This window comes from Carassius gibelio, chromosome A16, assembly GCF_023724105.1.
Source record: "Carassius gibelio isolate Cgi1373 ecotype wild population from Czech Republic chromosome A16, carGib1.2-hapl.c, whole genome shotgun sequence".
Taxonomy (NCBI): Eukaryota; Metazoa; Chordata; class Actinopteri; order Cypriniformes; family Cyprinidae; genus Carassius; species Carassius gibelio.
Window position 1 is genome coordinate 11,638,701 of NC_068386.1, and position 17,023 is coordinate 11,655,723.

The following is a 17,023-nucleotide window of genomic DNA, read 5'->3' on the forward strand; positions in this document are numbered from 1 at the left end:
CATTCATAGAGAAACATCTCAAGAAGAGTGATTGAGTTATGAGAAGGAGGGAATGGGAGAGGAACAGGTGGAAGGACAGAGATACGACTGATACAGGAATGAAAGACACAACATAGAGTGGGAGTGAAAGAGAAGGAGAGAGAGAGAGAGAGAGAGAGAGAGAGAGAGAGAGAACGAGAACATCTGTACTGAGTTGATTAGAATTACATGGAAGCAATAAAGCTTCCAAAAGCCATATGAACTTTGAATTAAGTAATAAATAAATTCAACAACAAATGAATCTGGGTGAAGTTTTGTGAGAGAGAAGATGTGAAATGAATCGGTCAGGCCGAAAAGTACGATTAGCACATTGTCTCTAATGCTCACAAAATTGAAATAATTACCTAATACTTAATGCAGATTAATTAAATAATCATTATTTTCATTATTTCACAAAGTGAGAAAGAAAGAGATTAACTAAAATGTCCCATAAGAAGATTATTTAAATATATTATATAGTGTAGCAAATGAAAACATTAAACAGACATTAAAAAGTGTCTAAAGTCTGGTCTATTGTCCACAGCAATCATTCAACAGGATTCGTCATCCACGGGCCATTCGCCCAGGTGATGATTAATTGAAGTTTTTTCTTTACTTCATAATTAATCTCATTAATCTCTACACAGGCAGAAGGACATGTTTGGTTGTACAGTTATATAAGAACCTAAACTTACAAAAGGACAGTACACTGTATAAAGGCAACACTTTCAGTATACACAATAAATCAATGCAAAGGCATAGTCAGCCAACAGTATGAAAACTAGCTGTATATCACATGAAGATGTTGCATGAACTATCATGTTATTGATCTAATTAATCAATATCTATCTTTGCTAGAAAAGTGTCTATGTGGGTGTCTGCACAGAAGTCCTAGAAGTCAAATAAAAAATTCTGGAAAGTGCGTCACCAGATCTGTCTCTTCACGGAGCTGTTTGTAGAGGATCTGTAATGCCAGACTTTTTGCTGAAGGGCACATTATTATTTATTATGTTTAACTGATAGAAATCGAACTGGATCTGGCACAGACAGAGTCCTTTTCTCTTTGTCTTAATGATTAATTAAGCTGCAATGTACACAAGACCTAAAGGGTTAGGGTGTTTTAAGTGCTCCCCAGAAATAATTAACTTATTTTTTTGATGCAACAGCAGCCACAGGACAATGGCGCCAGTGCGCTCACCACACACCAGCTACAGGCCAATAGAGCCAATCGAGTTACACCCCCACTCTTTATGAGAAGTGCCATGGGATTTTTAATAACCACAGAGAGTCAGGACCTCGGTTTAACGTCTCTTTCAAAGGACAGTGCTTGTTGACAGTATACTGTCCCCATCACTATACTGGGGCGTTAGGATCCACACAGACCACAGGGTGAGCACCCCCTGCTGGGCTCACTAACACCTCTTCCAACCGCAACCTAGTTTTTCCCAGGAGGTCTCCCATCCAGGGACTGACCAGGCTCAACCCTGTTTAGCTTCAGTGGGAAACCGGTCTTGGGCTGCAGGGTGATATGACTGCCGGCATTGAACAATTATCTGTTTTTTGTTTTGTTTTGTTTTTTACAACGCCTGACCTTTAGCCAGGAACATTAACATAGCTCTTTTCTCAGTAATCCTTACTGACCAGAATATTAAACCAGAGAGATATTTGTGCAGCATGTGACCTCTACGGAAGCGAGCAGAAAAGGCCAGTGATACACATTAATCGAAGAAAAAAAAAAAAAAAAAAAAACCAGCATCACATAAAACATTATCAGCACTGAATTGATCCTGAGTTCAGGTTCTGGATTTTTTCAGTTAGATCATGTGCTCACCATAATAAGTCCGGTTCCACATTCTCTTTGTGACAGACTCTCCTGAAGGTCGATCACGTGCTTCTGAGAGACTCTCATTGAGAGCATTGCAGTACAACATCAGACCGTCATAGAAACCACCTGAGATGATGTTCATCTGAAACAATTAAATACATAAGTGAATACAGAGATGAACAAAATCATGATCATCACTACAGCATGAGCCTCCTCATAGACTGTAAGACAACTAATTTACTTTCATTTTCAAAGTACATAAAATCTAATTTCCTATTGGACATGGTTTCACCAGCATTAAAAATCAGTGTTCAGTATCCAAAGTCCATCATGCTGGTTAAATGAAGACCGACGCTGTGCTCATATGGCTTGTTCGTCTGGTAGAGAAGAGTGATAAACAGAGTTCCTCTCAGAAGCACACCCGATGTTAAACATGCCATGAAATGGCTCAGCAAGACCTTTTTTCTCTCCTGTTTCTGTGTGAATGTGTTTTTATACACTTTGTTTTGAGATGCACAATGAAATAAAGATGAAGATCATAAATTGACCTAAATTACCTCTCTACATGCATATTATATTTGCCCTACTCTCTTAAATTCAATAAACAGGACAGACATTAACAGACCAATGCATCATACACATGAGCTCCATGACTAGAAACATGATATTTTACTTACATTAAAATACGTTAATAGTAGTGCAGCTTAAAGCAGTTTGTCCAGAAGTGTGCATGTGTACATGTGTGTCCCTTTCAGCTCTTCAGGTTACAACCCTGATTGTAATGAAGGCATATAGAATTTCTAACAAGATAAAAATAACTAGTAATTTCAAGGGAAGATAGAAAAGACGGAAAGCACAGTAGAGTCTTAGTAGAAAGACATAGTAATACAACAACCAAAAAAAAAGGGAAGAAAATAAAACAATAAATCACTTCACAATATTCTCTCTTACCAAAGAATCCTCCACTGTGAAGTTGAACATTTGTTTGGCATCCGATTTTAGATCATTGACAAACTGCTTGTACTCCTGATTCTGCGGCTCAAGGTAGGTCAAAATCTTCACACTCTGAAAAAATAAAATAAAGGAAAGACAAAATAAAACCAATTTCAAGATGTGAACCTGAAGAATATGCTAAGACAAAAATGTTTTATGTTTTAATATTTTCAAATTGTAATTGAATTTAATTTTCAACAGTTATTACCCGCATCTTCAGTGTCACATGATTCTTCAGAAACCATTCTAATATGCTATAGCTGGTGCTCAAGAACAAATGCTATTTTCATCAATGCTGAAATCACTTATGCTGCCTAATATGTTTGTGTAAACCATACTTTTTTCACCATTATTTCAAGACAGCATCTTTTAAAATTGAAGATTTTCTTTAAACTGTCTTAAACTTTAACTTCAACTTCTTTAATGGTAAATTTTGATCAGCTCTAAGCATCCTTGCAGCCCTTACTGGACCTATAACTTTTAAATTATTTTAAAATATTTTTATCTTATAAAAATAAAGTAAAATAAAGTATGCAAATCAACTTCTAAATCCCATCTTGTTGGTCAGTTCTGAGTGTTAAATTGTCGAAAATGCAACAAACTACCGCAGTCCGACATATTTTTCTGGGACTGTAAACCATTCCATCAAAACTGTGATTCAGACAAAAGAATCAGCTCTTTAAAATGCCAAAAGTGTGCTTGACTATATGGTGCATTTGGCTTTATGCCTGGTTATAAAGCTTTTTTCCAACATTTGATGAATAACCTTTGACATAACATTCACAGAAAAACTGCAATCAGATCAAATGCTGTCTTTTCTTGTCAGACTGAAAGATTTATCTTATAATTCTCAAAGTATGAATAGTTTAATAATTTGGTCAGTTAGTAAAATTAAGAATATGCATAAATGGTATGTTGTGTGCAATCATAATCTTTAAAAGCTAAGCTCCAGTGAGCTAAGCTCCAGTGATGGTCATCATGTCCTGTCTCTAACTGTGCGTGGGTTTATCAGAGGGAACTGAGTGCTGGAGTTCAGGTTTTTTCTCACACTCTGATCAGAAACTTTTGCACTCTAAGGCGGCTGTTATCAAATTAGCTGGTGACTGCTGTTCTGTAACACCAACCAAATCCATATTGCACGTTATTTGATAAGAATATGGGTAAAAGGGATTTTGAGCCCAATGAAGGCAGCACTGATCGTTTTGCATTAGTGGATGTTGAAATTAAACATATTGTTATGTCACCAGACACACCTATAACAAGGCACTTTTAACAATTCTGAGGAACACATTTCATAAAGATCCATACCTGTCTCTCTCCTCCATTATCATCATTATCATTATCATATCAAATTGAATAATATTAATCCTATTAATAACCACAGAACCAAACCTACAAAGAAACTTAAAATGTGAAAGTAAGTGTGAGTGTTTGTTTGTGTGTGTGTGTGTGTGTGTGTGTGTGTGTTAAGGGATGCTTTACTGTGCAGACCTATCTTACGGGACAAATTTAATAAGGACATCTGATAACAACAGTTATCACCATACAGAGCAAGACAAACAAACTGACTCACTTCTAGAACATATCTAGAATTAAGTTTATTTTATCACAGACTCTTCTCTCTATATACTATATATAGTATATTATTATAATTTTTTTTAATGTGTCTCCTAATCTCTGTCATTCTAAGGTTTTATGAAAGGCTTTAATCACCCGGAAGGCCTCCTTTGCAAAGACATCATCAGGGTCTCCTCTGGCCCACGGAGAAGGCCTAGACTCCAAACTGCGTCCAAAGATGTCAATGTAGAAGAAGACATACTCCTCCTTAGGGAGAGCTGCCCTGTGGAAGTTCACCATCAACTGCCGGAAAATATCCGGAGAACAGCAAACAAACACCACTGTAATGAGAAAGAGAGAGAAAACCAAGGATATCGACATAAGAAAAGACATGAGAAAAACTTCAGCCACTTCATCACCCACAACAGATAAAGGCACAAATATTATTTGTTCTCCCTTTAGCACTTTTACCAGAAATGACTTGGTAAACAATACCATAATGTCATTATCTCAGCATAAAATGGCAATTTAACAAATCCAGACAGGAATTAGTACATGTGTGCATTTTTGTTCATTTGTGTAAATGTGTCTATATGGTTCATTAATGCATTTATGCCCCTGAACTGTCTGTTCTATGCTTTTAGCATGACACGTCATACTGTACATGTTTTGCATGATTCATTCACACTGCATAATATTGTTTTCCTAAACAGTCTTGTTTTCCAGTCATCTATAAAAACAACATACATTTATTTGTGAGATAATAAATAATACTGGAACCTGTTTTCAGAGAATATATATATTTAAATGCATTTTTACATTTATTTTATTAAAAAATGCTGTGAGGCTTTTGTTTGAAATGAAAAAAAAAAAGCTAATGGGATTGGTCAATAATATTCTTTTTCAAATAAAATATATTCTCTTAAACAGGTCTTAATGTAGTTTTGCTTCTCAAGTAAACTAATCTTGTTTAAAAAAAAATGCTTAGATATTTACATTGGAAAGAGAGAGGGAAATACTGATAAAGAAAAAGTTTTTTGCAGTGTAAATATAACCAGTAGAAACATTTTCATTTTTATTGAGCTAAACAGGATGTTTCATAAGAATGATAAGGAATAGATTTTATATGAAATATATGTTTAGCTTCTCCTCAACATTTCAGATTAAAAAAAAATACAGGTGCGAGAAGCAACCACCAGCAAGGAGAGAAAGAGATCTGGACACGAAAACAAAATGCTTCATTAATCAAATGAGTGAAGTAATCATAGCGATAGCGAGAGAAAGCGATAGAACTTGACTCCAGACCAGACAGCCATTTGCAGAGTGAATGTAATTGCAGGACACTTATGGTAACAGCCACGTGTGTGTGTGTGTATGTTTGTGTGTGTGTGTGTGTGTGTGTGTGTGTGTGCGTGCGTGTGTGAATGTGACACAGTGTGATTTCATGTGGATAATAATGAGAAGCTGAGAGAAGGATTTAGAATTTTAGAAGAGTTTTGCAAAAGAACATCAATAAGCATCACTGCCAATATAATGGAATATAAGTAAAGTATAGAGGGAACATCCATTCATATGAGACTATAAACAAAAATCGTTTTATTTGTCGATCAGAGTAGTGACTGAGTGACATTGACAATGAGAGGCAAAACTTGCTCAGCTTTACACATGTGCGTATAATTCAGAATATAACATGGAACCTGTGAGCTACAAATGTAAAAAATTAGAGAGGTTTTCAGTACATATGAAATAAACACAAACAGTGGCTTGTAACTCATCTAAACTGGTCATTTGCTGGTTCAAGCTGCTAGAAATTTTGGATTTGCAACAAACCAACTACCAGTTGCCATTTTAAAGGGATATTTCACACAAGAAGACAATTCTGTCATCGTTTACTTCCCCTCACGTCATTCCAAACCTGTATGTGGAACATAAAGAAGATATTTTGAGAAATGTTGCAAGATTTTATCCATACAATGGAAGTCAATGTGCTCCAATGTTTGGGATGCAAGGGATGAAAAGCTAAGATTACGAAAAAGCAGCATATTAATTTTCTGTAGGAATTTTCTGTAAAACACATACATCCTAAAATCTATTTGAAACTGTGTGGCACTACATCTTGGATGTTAATCTCTCACCCCGTCAGAATAAAACACTTATAGACATAGATTTGATCTGAAAAACGCACACAGAGCAGTCTGCAGGCTACTGAAATAACATATAATTGCAAAGTTAATTGGTATTGTTTAGGAGGGTAAAAAGAGTGAGTTACAGGTTCAGTTCTTTGTGTCTGAAGTCAATACTGAACTACCACTGAACCAGATCTCTAGCTGCCCACATGACAAAACCCAGCTGTCTATCACTTTGACAAGAATTAAAGAAAGAGAAGGAAAGGAGAAACAACCTAGATGTGCAATCAAATATCAAACTGCATAATTGTGCAATTAGCTGTTGCCAGTGATGCTAATTTAATTATGACTTTCTGATTTCCCCAGTTCAAGACAGATCAGAACCCACAAGAGCGACTGCATCAACTTCATTTTTGCTATGATTACAAAGGCATGTCCATAGGACAAATGCAATTTTGTTTGGGAAAGGAGTACATCTGGGTGTGAGAGCAACCTGTCATTGAGATAAAACAATCCATTACACACTCAAATGCACATCATTATCAGATAAAGCCCTTGAGAGGCGCTGCTGGCAGATATCCAACCTAAGGTAGGGAAATGCTATTTTCAATGCTGTTTGTCAGGGTTCTTCCATAAAATCTTCAGGAAGCGTTCATAGATCTTCAAAATTACCTTTTTATTAACTGCCACACTTATATACAGTTCACAATAGTAGCCAGAAAATATAAGAAACAAAATAAAAGAAAGAAAAGAGAAAGAAAAAAAACTAACTGATAAATAAAATTAACATGCTACTGAGTTCTGGGCCTCAGATGTTACTCCAGGGATCCCTCACCAGAACTGACTCAGCCCTAGACAAAAATCACACCCTTTAACAAACCAGAGCAAACCATTGTATAATTGCAGGGGGACTCAAGTCGGTACATCAAACCTAAATGAAAAAGAAAAGAATATACACACAAATAAACTCTATAAACATTAGATTCCATACCATAAAGCAATAATAAAATAAAATGGAAAGAATGCCCTTTATTATGACAATCTTACAATTAACCAATAATTAACAAACCCCTGTGGTACCCAAACTACATTTCCCATAATTCCTAAGACAGAATATAAAAGGACATCAGGAAATGCAGCGCTCTTTTAATTACACCTTGGTTCCATGCTGCAGTCATGGATCCCGGCAGAACCACGGGTAAGACTCAAATCTTTAAACTAATTAAAGAAAATACCCCATATCTTGTGCAGTTGTGATTTTATTCGATTCCTAGCGTGCACTCTAGTAACGAATTATGTTGCTCTTTGATCTTAAATGAGACAACATGCACAACTAACACTAAATATTTGGGGTAAATCTTAGGGAGACAAAATAAATGCATTAAATTTATAAACAAACTATTAATCCTTTAAACAAATCAATTTCTCCTACAAAAGAAAGGAACTAGAAACCTACAACAAAATAAACTAGCCCGATTTATCCTGCAAGTGTGGCCTTAGCCATCACATTTCCCCCCACCTATGCGTTCACGCACGGTGAGCGAGAAAGAAAGTCGGCTGCTACATTTTCTACCCCCGGACGATGCTTCACTGTAAAGCGGAAAGGTTGTATAGACAAAAACCATCGTGTCAAACGAGAATTGGTATCCTTCATTCTATTCAACCATTTCAAAGCTTTATGATCCGTTTCAATAACGAAATCTCGGCCGAGCAAATAATATTTTAACGAGTCAAGAGCCCATTTCAACGCCAAACATTCTTTCTCCACCACAGAATACCTAGTTTCTCTGGGAAATAATTTCCGACTCAAATATACCACAGGATGCCTTCCTCCATTCTCTTCCTGCATCAGGACCGCTCCTAAACCCAAGTCAGATGCATCTGTTTGAAGTACAAATGACTTTTCAAAATCAGGACTGCGCAAAACAGGTTCGTTACTCAGCATCCCTTTTAACTCCAGGAATGCTTTTTCTGCAGGTACTGTCCATTGCACCTTGGTGGGACTCGTCTTTTTAATTAAATCCGTTAATGGTGCCGCAATGGTCGAGAAATGGGGAATAAATTTCCGGTACCAACCGACCAAACCAAGAAATGACCGAATTTGTTTCTTTGTAGCTGGAAGTGGACAAGATTGAATCGCCCCTACTTTCAGCACTTGCGGCTTAATTACTCCATTGCCCAATGTATACCCCAAATACTCAGTCTCAGTCTTAACTAAAGAACATTTTGCAGGGTTAATGGTTAAACCGGCAACTTTAATTCGTTGGAAGACTGTTTGAAGATGGTGAAGATGACTCTCCCATGAGGTACTAAATATCACAACATCATCTAAGTAAGCTGCTGCAAATTCTCCTAAACCATCCAATACAGTATCCATCAATCTTTGAAAAGTCGGGGGTGCTCCGTGCAGCCCAAACGGTAACACCCGAAAATGCATTAGCCCCCTTGGTGTACGGAAAGCAGTCAACTCTCGGGATTCTAAATCCAAAGGCACCTGCCAATACCCTTTACTTAAATCAATGGTACTGATAAATTTAGCCTTACCCAGTTTTTCAGTTAACTCCTCGATACGAGGCATAGGATAGGAGTCAAATTTAGAGACAGAATTTAAATAACGAAAATCAATACAGAACCTGAGGGTATTATCTTTTTTTGGCACCAACACCACCGGATTACACCATTCACTTTTTGATGGTTCCACTATATCCATTTGTTGCATCAATGTTACCTCATTTTCAAAGGCAGTCAGCAATCGTTCAGGGATGCGGTAACTCATTCGTTTCGGCTGAGCATTTTCCTTTAGCACGATTCTATGCTTTATCAGTGTCGTATAGCCTGGCTGACTTTTAAACAACTCTGGATCACATAATTGCTGAATTTGCGCTCGTTGTTCTACCGAAAGATGGTTAAGATCAACAGGTGGTGAGGGCTGACTACCAGGTAAATATTGTTCTTCTGCCTCTTCCTCATCTTCAATCAACCGGACTAAATTAACAACGGTACTTTCACTCTGTGGGTACCATTCCTTCAACAAATTAATATGCAACACCCGATGTGCTCGTGCCTGTCCTGGGGTCGCAATCTCATATGTAGTTGTTCCCATTTTTTTAGTTACTTCAAACGGCCCCTGCCATTTACCCAAAAGTTTATTTTCTGAGGTAGGAAGCATCACAAGAACCTTTTGACCCGGCTCGAAAGACCGCGACTTTGTCTTCCTGTCGTACCATGTCTTTTGTTTTCTCTGTATTTCCGTCAAATGGGCAGACGCAAATTCGGTCATTTGTTGTAATTTTTGTCTCATGGCTAACACGTAATCAATTACACTAGTTTTAGTTGACGTCTCCGAGTTCCCCTCCCACAATTCTCTTACCAGGGACAATGGTCCTTGCACTTCATGACCATACATCAGCTGGAATGGCGAAAACCCGGTTGATGCCTGTGGTACTTCCCTATAAGCAAACATGAGGTATGGTAGCCACTGATCCCAGTCGGTTCCCACCTCATTCACGAATTTGCGAAACATTTGCACTAGAGTCTGATTAAATCTTTCTACTAGCCCGTCCGTCTCTGGATGATAGGGGGTTGTTCTTAACCCTTTTATCCCCAACAGTTGATACACCTGTTGCAGAAGCTGAGACGTGAAGTTTGTTCCTCTATCGGTCAGTATTTCTTTTGGAATACCTACTCTTGAAAATAATTGAACCAGACACGAGGCAATAGCTTTAGCTTTGATGTTTTTCAAGGGAAACACTTCTGGAAACCGTGTCGCAAATAACTAACATGTACTTATAGCCGGTCTTACTTCGTTCCAGTGGACCTACAATATCCATTCCCAGCCGCTGAAAGGGAACATCAATGACTGGTAGAGGAACTAATGGGACTTTATGGGGTTGGCGAATTCCGCTATATTGGCACTCAGGGCACGCTTTACAAAACTCAGCAATGTCCTTAGACATACCCAACCAGTAAAAATGCTTACCAATTCTAGAGTGAGTCTTACGCCTACCCAAATGTCCTGCCCATGGGATGGAATGCCCCATTGTCATCACTGTATGACGTACACTAACAGGCAATACCATCTGTATTTGATCTCCTGTTTTACGATACAACAAGTCATTCCTTACACAAAAAGATCTCCCTTGAAACCGGACCACCTTCGACCCTTTCCCCCCTGCCTCAACAACCTCAGAGTACAATTTTGAAATTTCTGTATCCTCTTTCTGTAACTGCCTCATATCTTCAGGGATGGGAATTTGATTGGCGTTCAACAATTTCTCAGGTTCTTTTAGTCCTCTAGCCTGCACTATGGTTCTTTTAAATTTTTCCTGTTTTCTTTCCCTCCTAGACTTCCTTACTTTACATTGGTTCATAGACAATTCAGAGTCAAAGAAAGGCATAAACATCAATGGGTTTTCCTCTTTCTCACATTCATTCTGCCTGCTTTGTGCCCGTGTCAGAACTACATTACAGCTATCCTGAAAGGGTACCAAATCCATCAAAGCAGGGAAATCATGACCTAAAATTACTGGGTATGGTAAGTTCTGTGCCAGTCCTACCTTCATCAAATAGGTTTGCCCCACTATCCCCAGATATACATCCGTGACCGCATACTGCCGCTCCTCCCCGTGAACGCATCTCACTATTACCGGAGCATCACTACTAGCACATAATTCAGGTACCAACTCGGATTCTACTAGGGTTTGTGTGCAACCTGTATCTATTAAGGCAGTGACTTTTTTTCCATTCAACTCAACAGTTCTTATCACCTGACTCGGAATGGGAAGGTTAACAGGTTCAGGTAGGGTTTCTCGAGGTACATAACATATATTACCAAGTGTTTTTGTCAACTGGGGACACATTGGCTTCTTATGACCTAACTGACCACACTTATAACACTTAATAGTCTCTACACCAGAGGCACCAAAGTTCTCAGTTCGTGTTACACTTGCCTCATTTGCAGACCTGCTTCCTTGAAATGCTGTACTCGGTCGTCGGTAAGATCTGTCCCGGGCTGTCTTCCAACGGGAGAGGCTCCAGGGCTCAGCTCTACGTCGTGCAGCCACGAAAACATCAGCTAGACGGGCCGCCTCCTCAGCTGAAGACGGACTGTGTTCTTTGATCCAGGTCTGCACTTCTGGGTTAAGCATTCGTAGAAATTGTTCAAGGATAATCATTTCTCCAATCTCCTGTTTTGTCCTCTCTGCCGGTCTCACCCATTTTTGATACAAGTCCTTTAATCGAACATACAGTTCTTTAGGGGTCTCTTCTTCAAGCACCTCCATAGCACGAAATCTCTGTCGGTACGTTTCATGGTTGATGGAATACTTCTTCAAGATAGCCTCTTTTACCTGCACATAGTCAATTGCATCTTCAACATCCATTGCCACATATGCAGCACGCGCCTTGCCGGTCAGCAACGGAAGGAGTCTAATGGCCCAATCTTCCCTCGGCCATCGGCACACCTCAGCAATCCGTTCAAATGCAGTTAAGTAATGTTCAATGTCATCTGACTCACTCAGTTGTTGCATCTTTGGTTCCTGCAGCACATATCCATGGCTCCTATTATGAGAGCAACTAGAAGCTCTTGACGATTCCTTTGGCTCAACGGCTCCCCTGTCTTGCAAATCCTCCAACGAAGTTCGCTGGCCGACCTCACCTTGAAATAAACGGAACTGATGCTGAAGAGATTTCCATCTTGTCTCTTGTCGAACTGCCTCTTGTGCTTGACGTGCATCTCTCTCTTGCTGATCTTGCATAAACCGTTGAAACATCTGTTTAAGCTCCAGCACTTCATCCTCCGACTCTTCTTCAGTCATATGGCCCGCCGCACCTGCTGCATCCTCCGTCAGTATCTCTCCCCCATCTGGTATGACCTCGATGTCAGCAGGAACACCAGCACGCACTGCTTTCTTTGGCGCCATTCCTTCCGCATTTGACTCTCTATAAACAACCTCCTCCTGGACAGAATCCCACCGCTGCCACCATCTTGTCAGGGTTCTTCCATAAAATCTTCAGGAAGCGTTCATAGATCTTCAAAATTACCTTTTTATTAACTGCCACACTTATATACAGTTCACAATAGTAGCCAGAAAATATAAGAAACAAAATAAAAGAAAGAAAAGAGAAAGAAAAAAAACTAACTGATAAATAAAATTAACATGCTACTGAGTTCTGGGCCTCAGATGTTACTCCAGGGATCCCTCACCAGAACTGACTCAGCCCTAGACAAAAATCACACCCTTTAACAAACCAGAGCAAACCATTGTATAATTACAGGGGGACTCAAGTCGGTACATCAAACCTAAATGAAAAAGAAAAGAATATACACACAAATAAACTCTATAAACATTAGATTCCATACCATAAAGCAATAATAAAATAAAATGGAAAGAATGCCCTTTATTATGACAATCTTACAATTAACCAATAATTAACAAACCCCTGTGGTACCCAAACTACATTTCCCATAATTCCTAAGACAGAATATAAAAGGACATCAGGAAATGCAGCGCTCTTTTAATTACACCTTGGTTCCATGCTGCAGTCATGGATCCCGGCAGAACCACGGGTAAGACTCAAATCTTTAAACTAATTAAAGAAAATACCCCATATCTTGTGCAGTTGTGATTTTATTCGATTCCTAGCGTGCACTCTAGTAACGAATTATGTTGCTCTTTGATCTTAAATGAGACAACATGCACAACTAACACTAAATATTTGGGGTAAATCTTAGGGAGATAAAATAAATGCATTAAATTTATAAACAAACTATTAATCCTTTAAACAAATCAATTTCTCCTACAAAAGAAAGGAACTAGAAACCTACAACAAAATAAACTAGCCCGATTTATCCTGCAAGTGTGGCCTTAGCCATCACACTGTTAAACATTAACTAGCACTGAGAAAATTAGTTCTTTGCTTTTCTTAGACACACATAACATTCTTGAACATGTTTTCCCTGGACAGGAGTGTAATTGTTTTGGGCCAAATACAGTCTAAAAGTGAAGCAAAAATACACTTACATTTTCAAATAAAACTGAATTCAAATGGACCCATATTGGAAATGTTTTGATCATGCTTGCATATAATTATTAACAATTTGTGTTTGCTACCTGCTGATTATGTGTCACAAATAGTCTAGACTAAAAGTTGATCATTCCACTGATGTTAGGGGTCTTACTTGGGAGCTCCAATCGCCTCTGAACATTACAAGAAACAGCCAATGACAATTGGTGAGTGGAATTTGCATGGCAACCCACTTCCAGTACATAAGAGTATATAAGATGGCGCTGTGCATCCACTCATTAAGATTTTTGCTTTGCAGATTAAGGTTGCTTTACTCCATGCCTCAGGTTGGTCTCTCTTCTTTCCTTCTGCTGCCCCTCTGTGTTTATGTCAGGAACCATTCCTATGGTGCGGCTTGCTTAAAATTTGGGAGCCTGGATAATGCTCCCCAAACCGTCTCGCTGGCTCAATCGAACGATTCGACTATGCTATGTAATTCGATTTACCAGGGGCCATCCCAGTTTCCGGGGCATCCTCTTTACGTCAGAGACAGACAGTAATGTCCCTGTCCTGCTTGCAGAGAATGAAGTCGCTTTGGCCAAGGATGCAATAGAGCTTGTCCCTCCAGCCGAGATTAAATTGGGATTTTACAGTCTTTATTTCACTTTACCCAAGAAGAGTGGTGGGATAGAAACTATCCTGGATCTGCAAGTCTTAAATCATTCACTTCACAGGCTTCCGTTCAAGACGTTGACACAGAAGCTCATTCTTTCATGCATGCAACACCAGGATTGGTTTGCAGTGATCAACCTGAAGGACATGTACTTATGTCTTGATTTTTCCTTGACACAGGCTGTTTGCTTTCGAGGGTCAGGCATATCAGAACAAAGTCCTCCCCTTCGGGGTGCCCCTGTCTCCCCGTTTCTTTACAACAGTCACAGAGGGTGCCCTGTCCCGTCTTCGGGTTATGGTGTTTCCTAGGTCATATGGCATCCGCAGTTACATTGCTCTTGTTGATATATATGAGACCACTTCAGCACTGGCTGCACAGCTGAGCCCCGAGATGGGCATGACACTCACCGGGTCGGCATTACCCCAGCTTGTCACCGCTTGGTCTGTTCGTTGATTGGTGTTCCTCTTACCAATCAACCCCCATAGATGCCCAGCCACCAATGTGCTTTCCTTCCTGCATCATGATGCAGTGTATGGAAGATCTTTAAAGGGGGGGTGAAATGCTCGTTTTCACTCAATATCCTGTTAATCTTGAGTACCTATAGAGTAGTACTGCATCCTTCATAACTCCAAAAAGTCTTTATTTTTATTATATTTATAAGAGAAAGATAGTCTGTACCGATTTTTCCCGGAAAAACACGAGCGCCTAGAGGCGTGACGTGTGGGCGGAGCTAAAGAATCACGAGCGCCAGTAGGCTTTTGAGTTGAGAGCGTTTGGAAGCTGTGAAACAGATCCAGAGGCTGAAATTTAACAAGAGCAGCATCAGCAAAGGCGTTATGCTATGTGGTATGTACTGAAACTGTATATATTTGCTTAGCGGTTTTGGAAAATGACTAAGTTCCACTTTATGTCGTCTTTTTTTTTTTTTTTTAAGCTGTACATGTGGAAAGTGCAGTTTGATGACAACATCGCATGTTGTTTACTTGATGTGCTTACGCGCCGATAGCTAAGTTAACAACACAGAGATATTTGAAGCAGTTTTACTCACCACATGTGGTTCCAACACACAATCGTGACCCTTTTCCGTTGGGACTGCATTATCCTTAAGAAATAAACGACGTGCAATCCGAAATGCAGGGAACAAACAAAAACACTTGCACAACTCCGTTGATGCTCTGTAAAAATAAACTCCATCCACTGGTCCCTTAATGCTGTTTCTCTTTTGGTAATCTGTGCAGGGTTGTCTTGCCCTGGCAACCAAAAACACACTTCTTTTGTGACTTTTCGTGACGCTCTCGCTCTGATCAGGCTGTGCTCAGCCTCTCTCTGCTCTGCTATACAGGAGCGCGCGCTCTTCCGGCAGAAGAGCGCGCACTTAGGACCCATATAAGGAAATTCCGCTCCATCTAACGTCACACAGAGCCATACTCGAAAAAAACTTTCCGAAACTTGTGACAAACCGGAAGAGGTTTTTTTGGAACAAAAATACTCCTTCAAACGTACAACTTAATTTTTGAAACTTTGTCCATGTTTAGCATGGGAATCCAACTCTTTAACAGTGTAAAAAATTCAGTATGCATGAAATAGCATTTCACCCCCCCTTTAAGGAAGCACAACCTGATCATCAGGTTCCTGAGAGGTGCAATGAGATTAAATCCCACAGATTGAACCTCATTCCCTTGTTTGATCTCTCTGTGTTCCTGGTGGGACTACAGAGGGCCCCCTTCGAGCCACTTGCCTCAGTTGATCTCAAGTTACTGTAATTTAAGACAGCGCTCCTGGTTGGGCTCATGCTCCTATACCCATTACTATTATTTTTGCTTAAATCTTGATTTAAAAAAAAAACATGCTATGCTATTTGTTATCTAGACAAATTAATATTATTTTTTTTCTAATTAAACTTCATAAAAATGGGCTCCTATTCTTATGGGGAAAAAATTAGCTGAGAAAAAAATTCCTCAATTTTACATACAGACAAAAGAATTGTCTATCAATGCAAAACTCTGCACTCCATTATATCACCACAGCAGCTAGACCTTGTGTAAGATTGAGCCTGCCCTCCCAACTAGAGCTAATCACAGCCCTGCTTGCATTAAAAAATCGGATGAGGCTGTACATTGTAGTTGCAATTGAGAAAAATGGCTGCACACTACACTGAATGATAATGATGGTCTCAGCTTAGAAAATGCAATGTCGCTCTCTAATACAAACGTGCTACGATTACTCTGACAGACAGAATCAGAGAAAAAGTGCACAGTTTTACTTTATCCTCTAATTAAAGCGTTTCAAAACATTGTTCTAAAGAATTTTGACATTAGGCACACCACTCCACAGCTCCAAAAAATGATCAGAGTAATTACAACAGGAAATAGCAGCAGTTCTATTGATCTGGATGGAATCCTTGAAGCCTTTTTCTAACGCATCGTAATCCATCTAAACATGAGCGATCTGACAGAAAATGAAAGAACTGAAGTGATGTGTTCAGATTCATTCTAGCATCAAACGGGCCCGAGAGGAAGTAAAGGAAAGCTTAAACCACAACTCTCATGAGCGCTTTCTGCTTTGCTCTGCACAAAAATACAAATGAGATGGAAAGGCCTGAGTGGGTTTAACGGTACTGCTTCAGCATTTATTTTATATTTATGGATATATACATTAACATTAATGCATTATTTAGTCATATGAAATGGCACATCAGCATTACATCTTATGACCTAGACAAATTAGATTTTTTTTTATTTTAGCCCATTTTTGAGGTATAGAGTGATCCTACACATTGACAAAACTTGCTTATCAAGTTTTATATGTCTTTAAATGAATGGATGT

The 17,023-nt window shown here is 39.1% G+C and overlaps 1 protein-coding gene across 1 annotated transcript in view; it reads right to left on the minus strand.

Moving 5' to 3' along the window:
* LOC128030617 (atrial natriuretic peptide receptor 1-like) overlaps positions 1 to 17,023 on the minus strand; it is a 56,092-nt gene that overhangs the window by 34,399 nt on the left and 4,670 nt on the right. Inside the window, exons 3-5 of the mRNA XM_052618389.1 lie at positions 4,550 to 4,734; positions 2,795 to 2,908; positions 1,850 to 1,985 (exon numbers count right to left, since the gene is read on the minus strand). Of these exons, the coding sequence (XP_052474349.1) occupies positions 1,850 to 1,985; positions 2,795 to 2,908; positions 4,550 to 4,734 (435 nt within the window). The remainder of the gene's footprint in view (positions 1 to 1,849; positions 1,986 to 2,794; positions 2,909 to 4,549; positions 4,735 to 17,023) is intronic.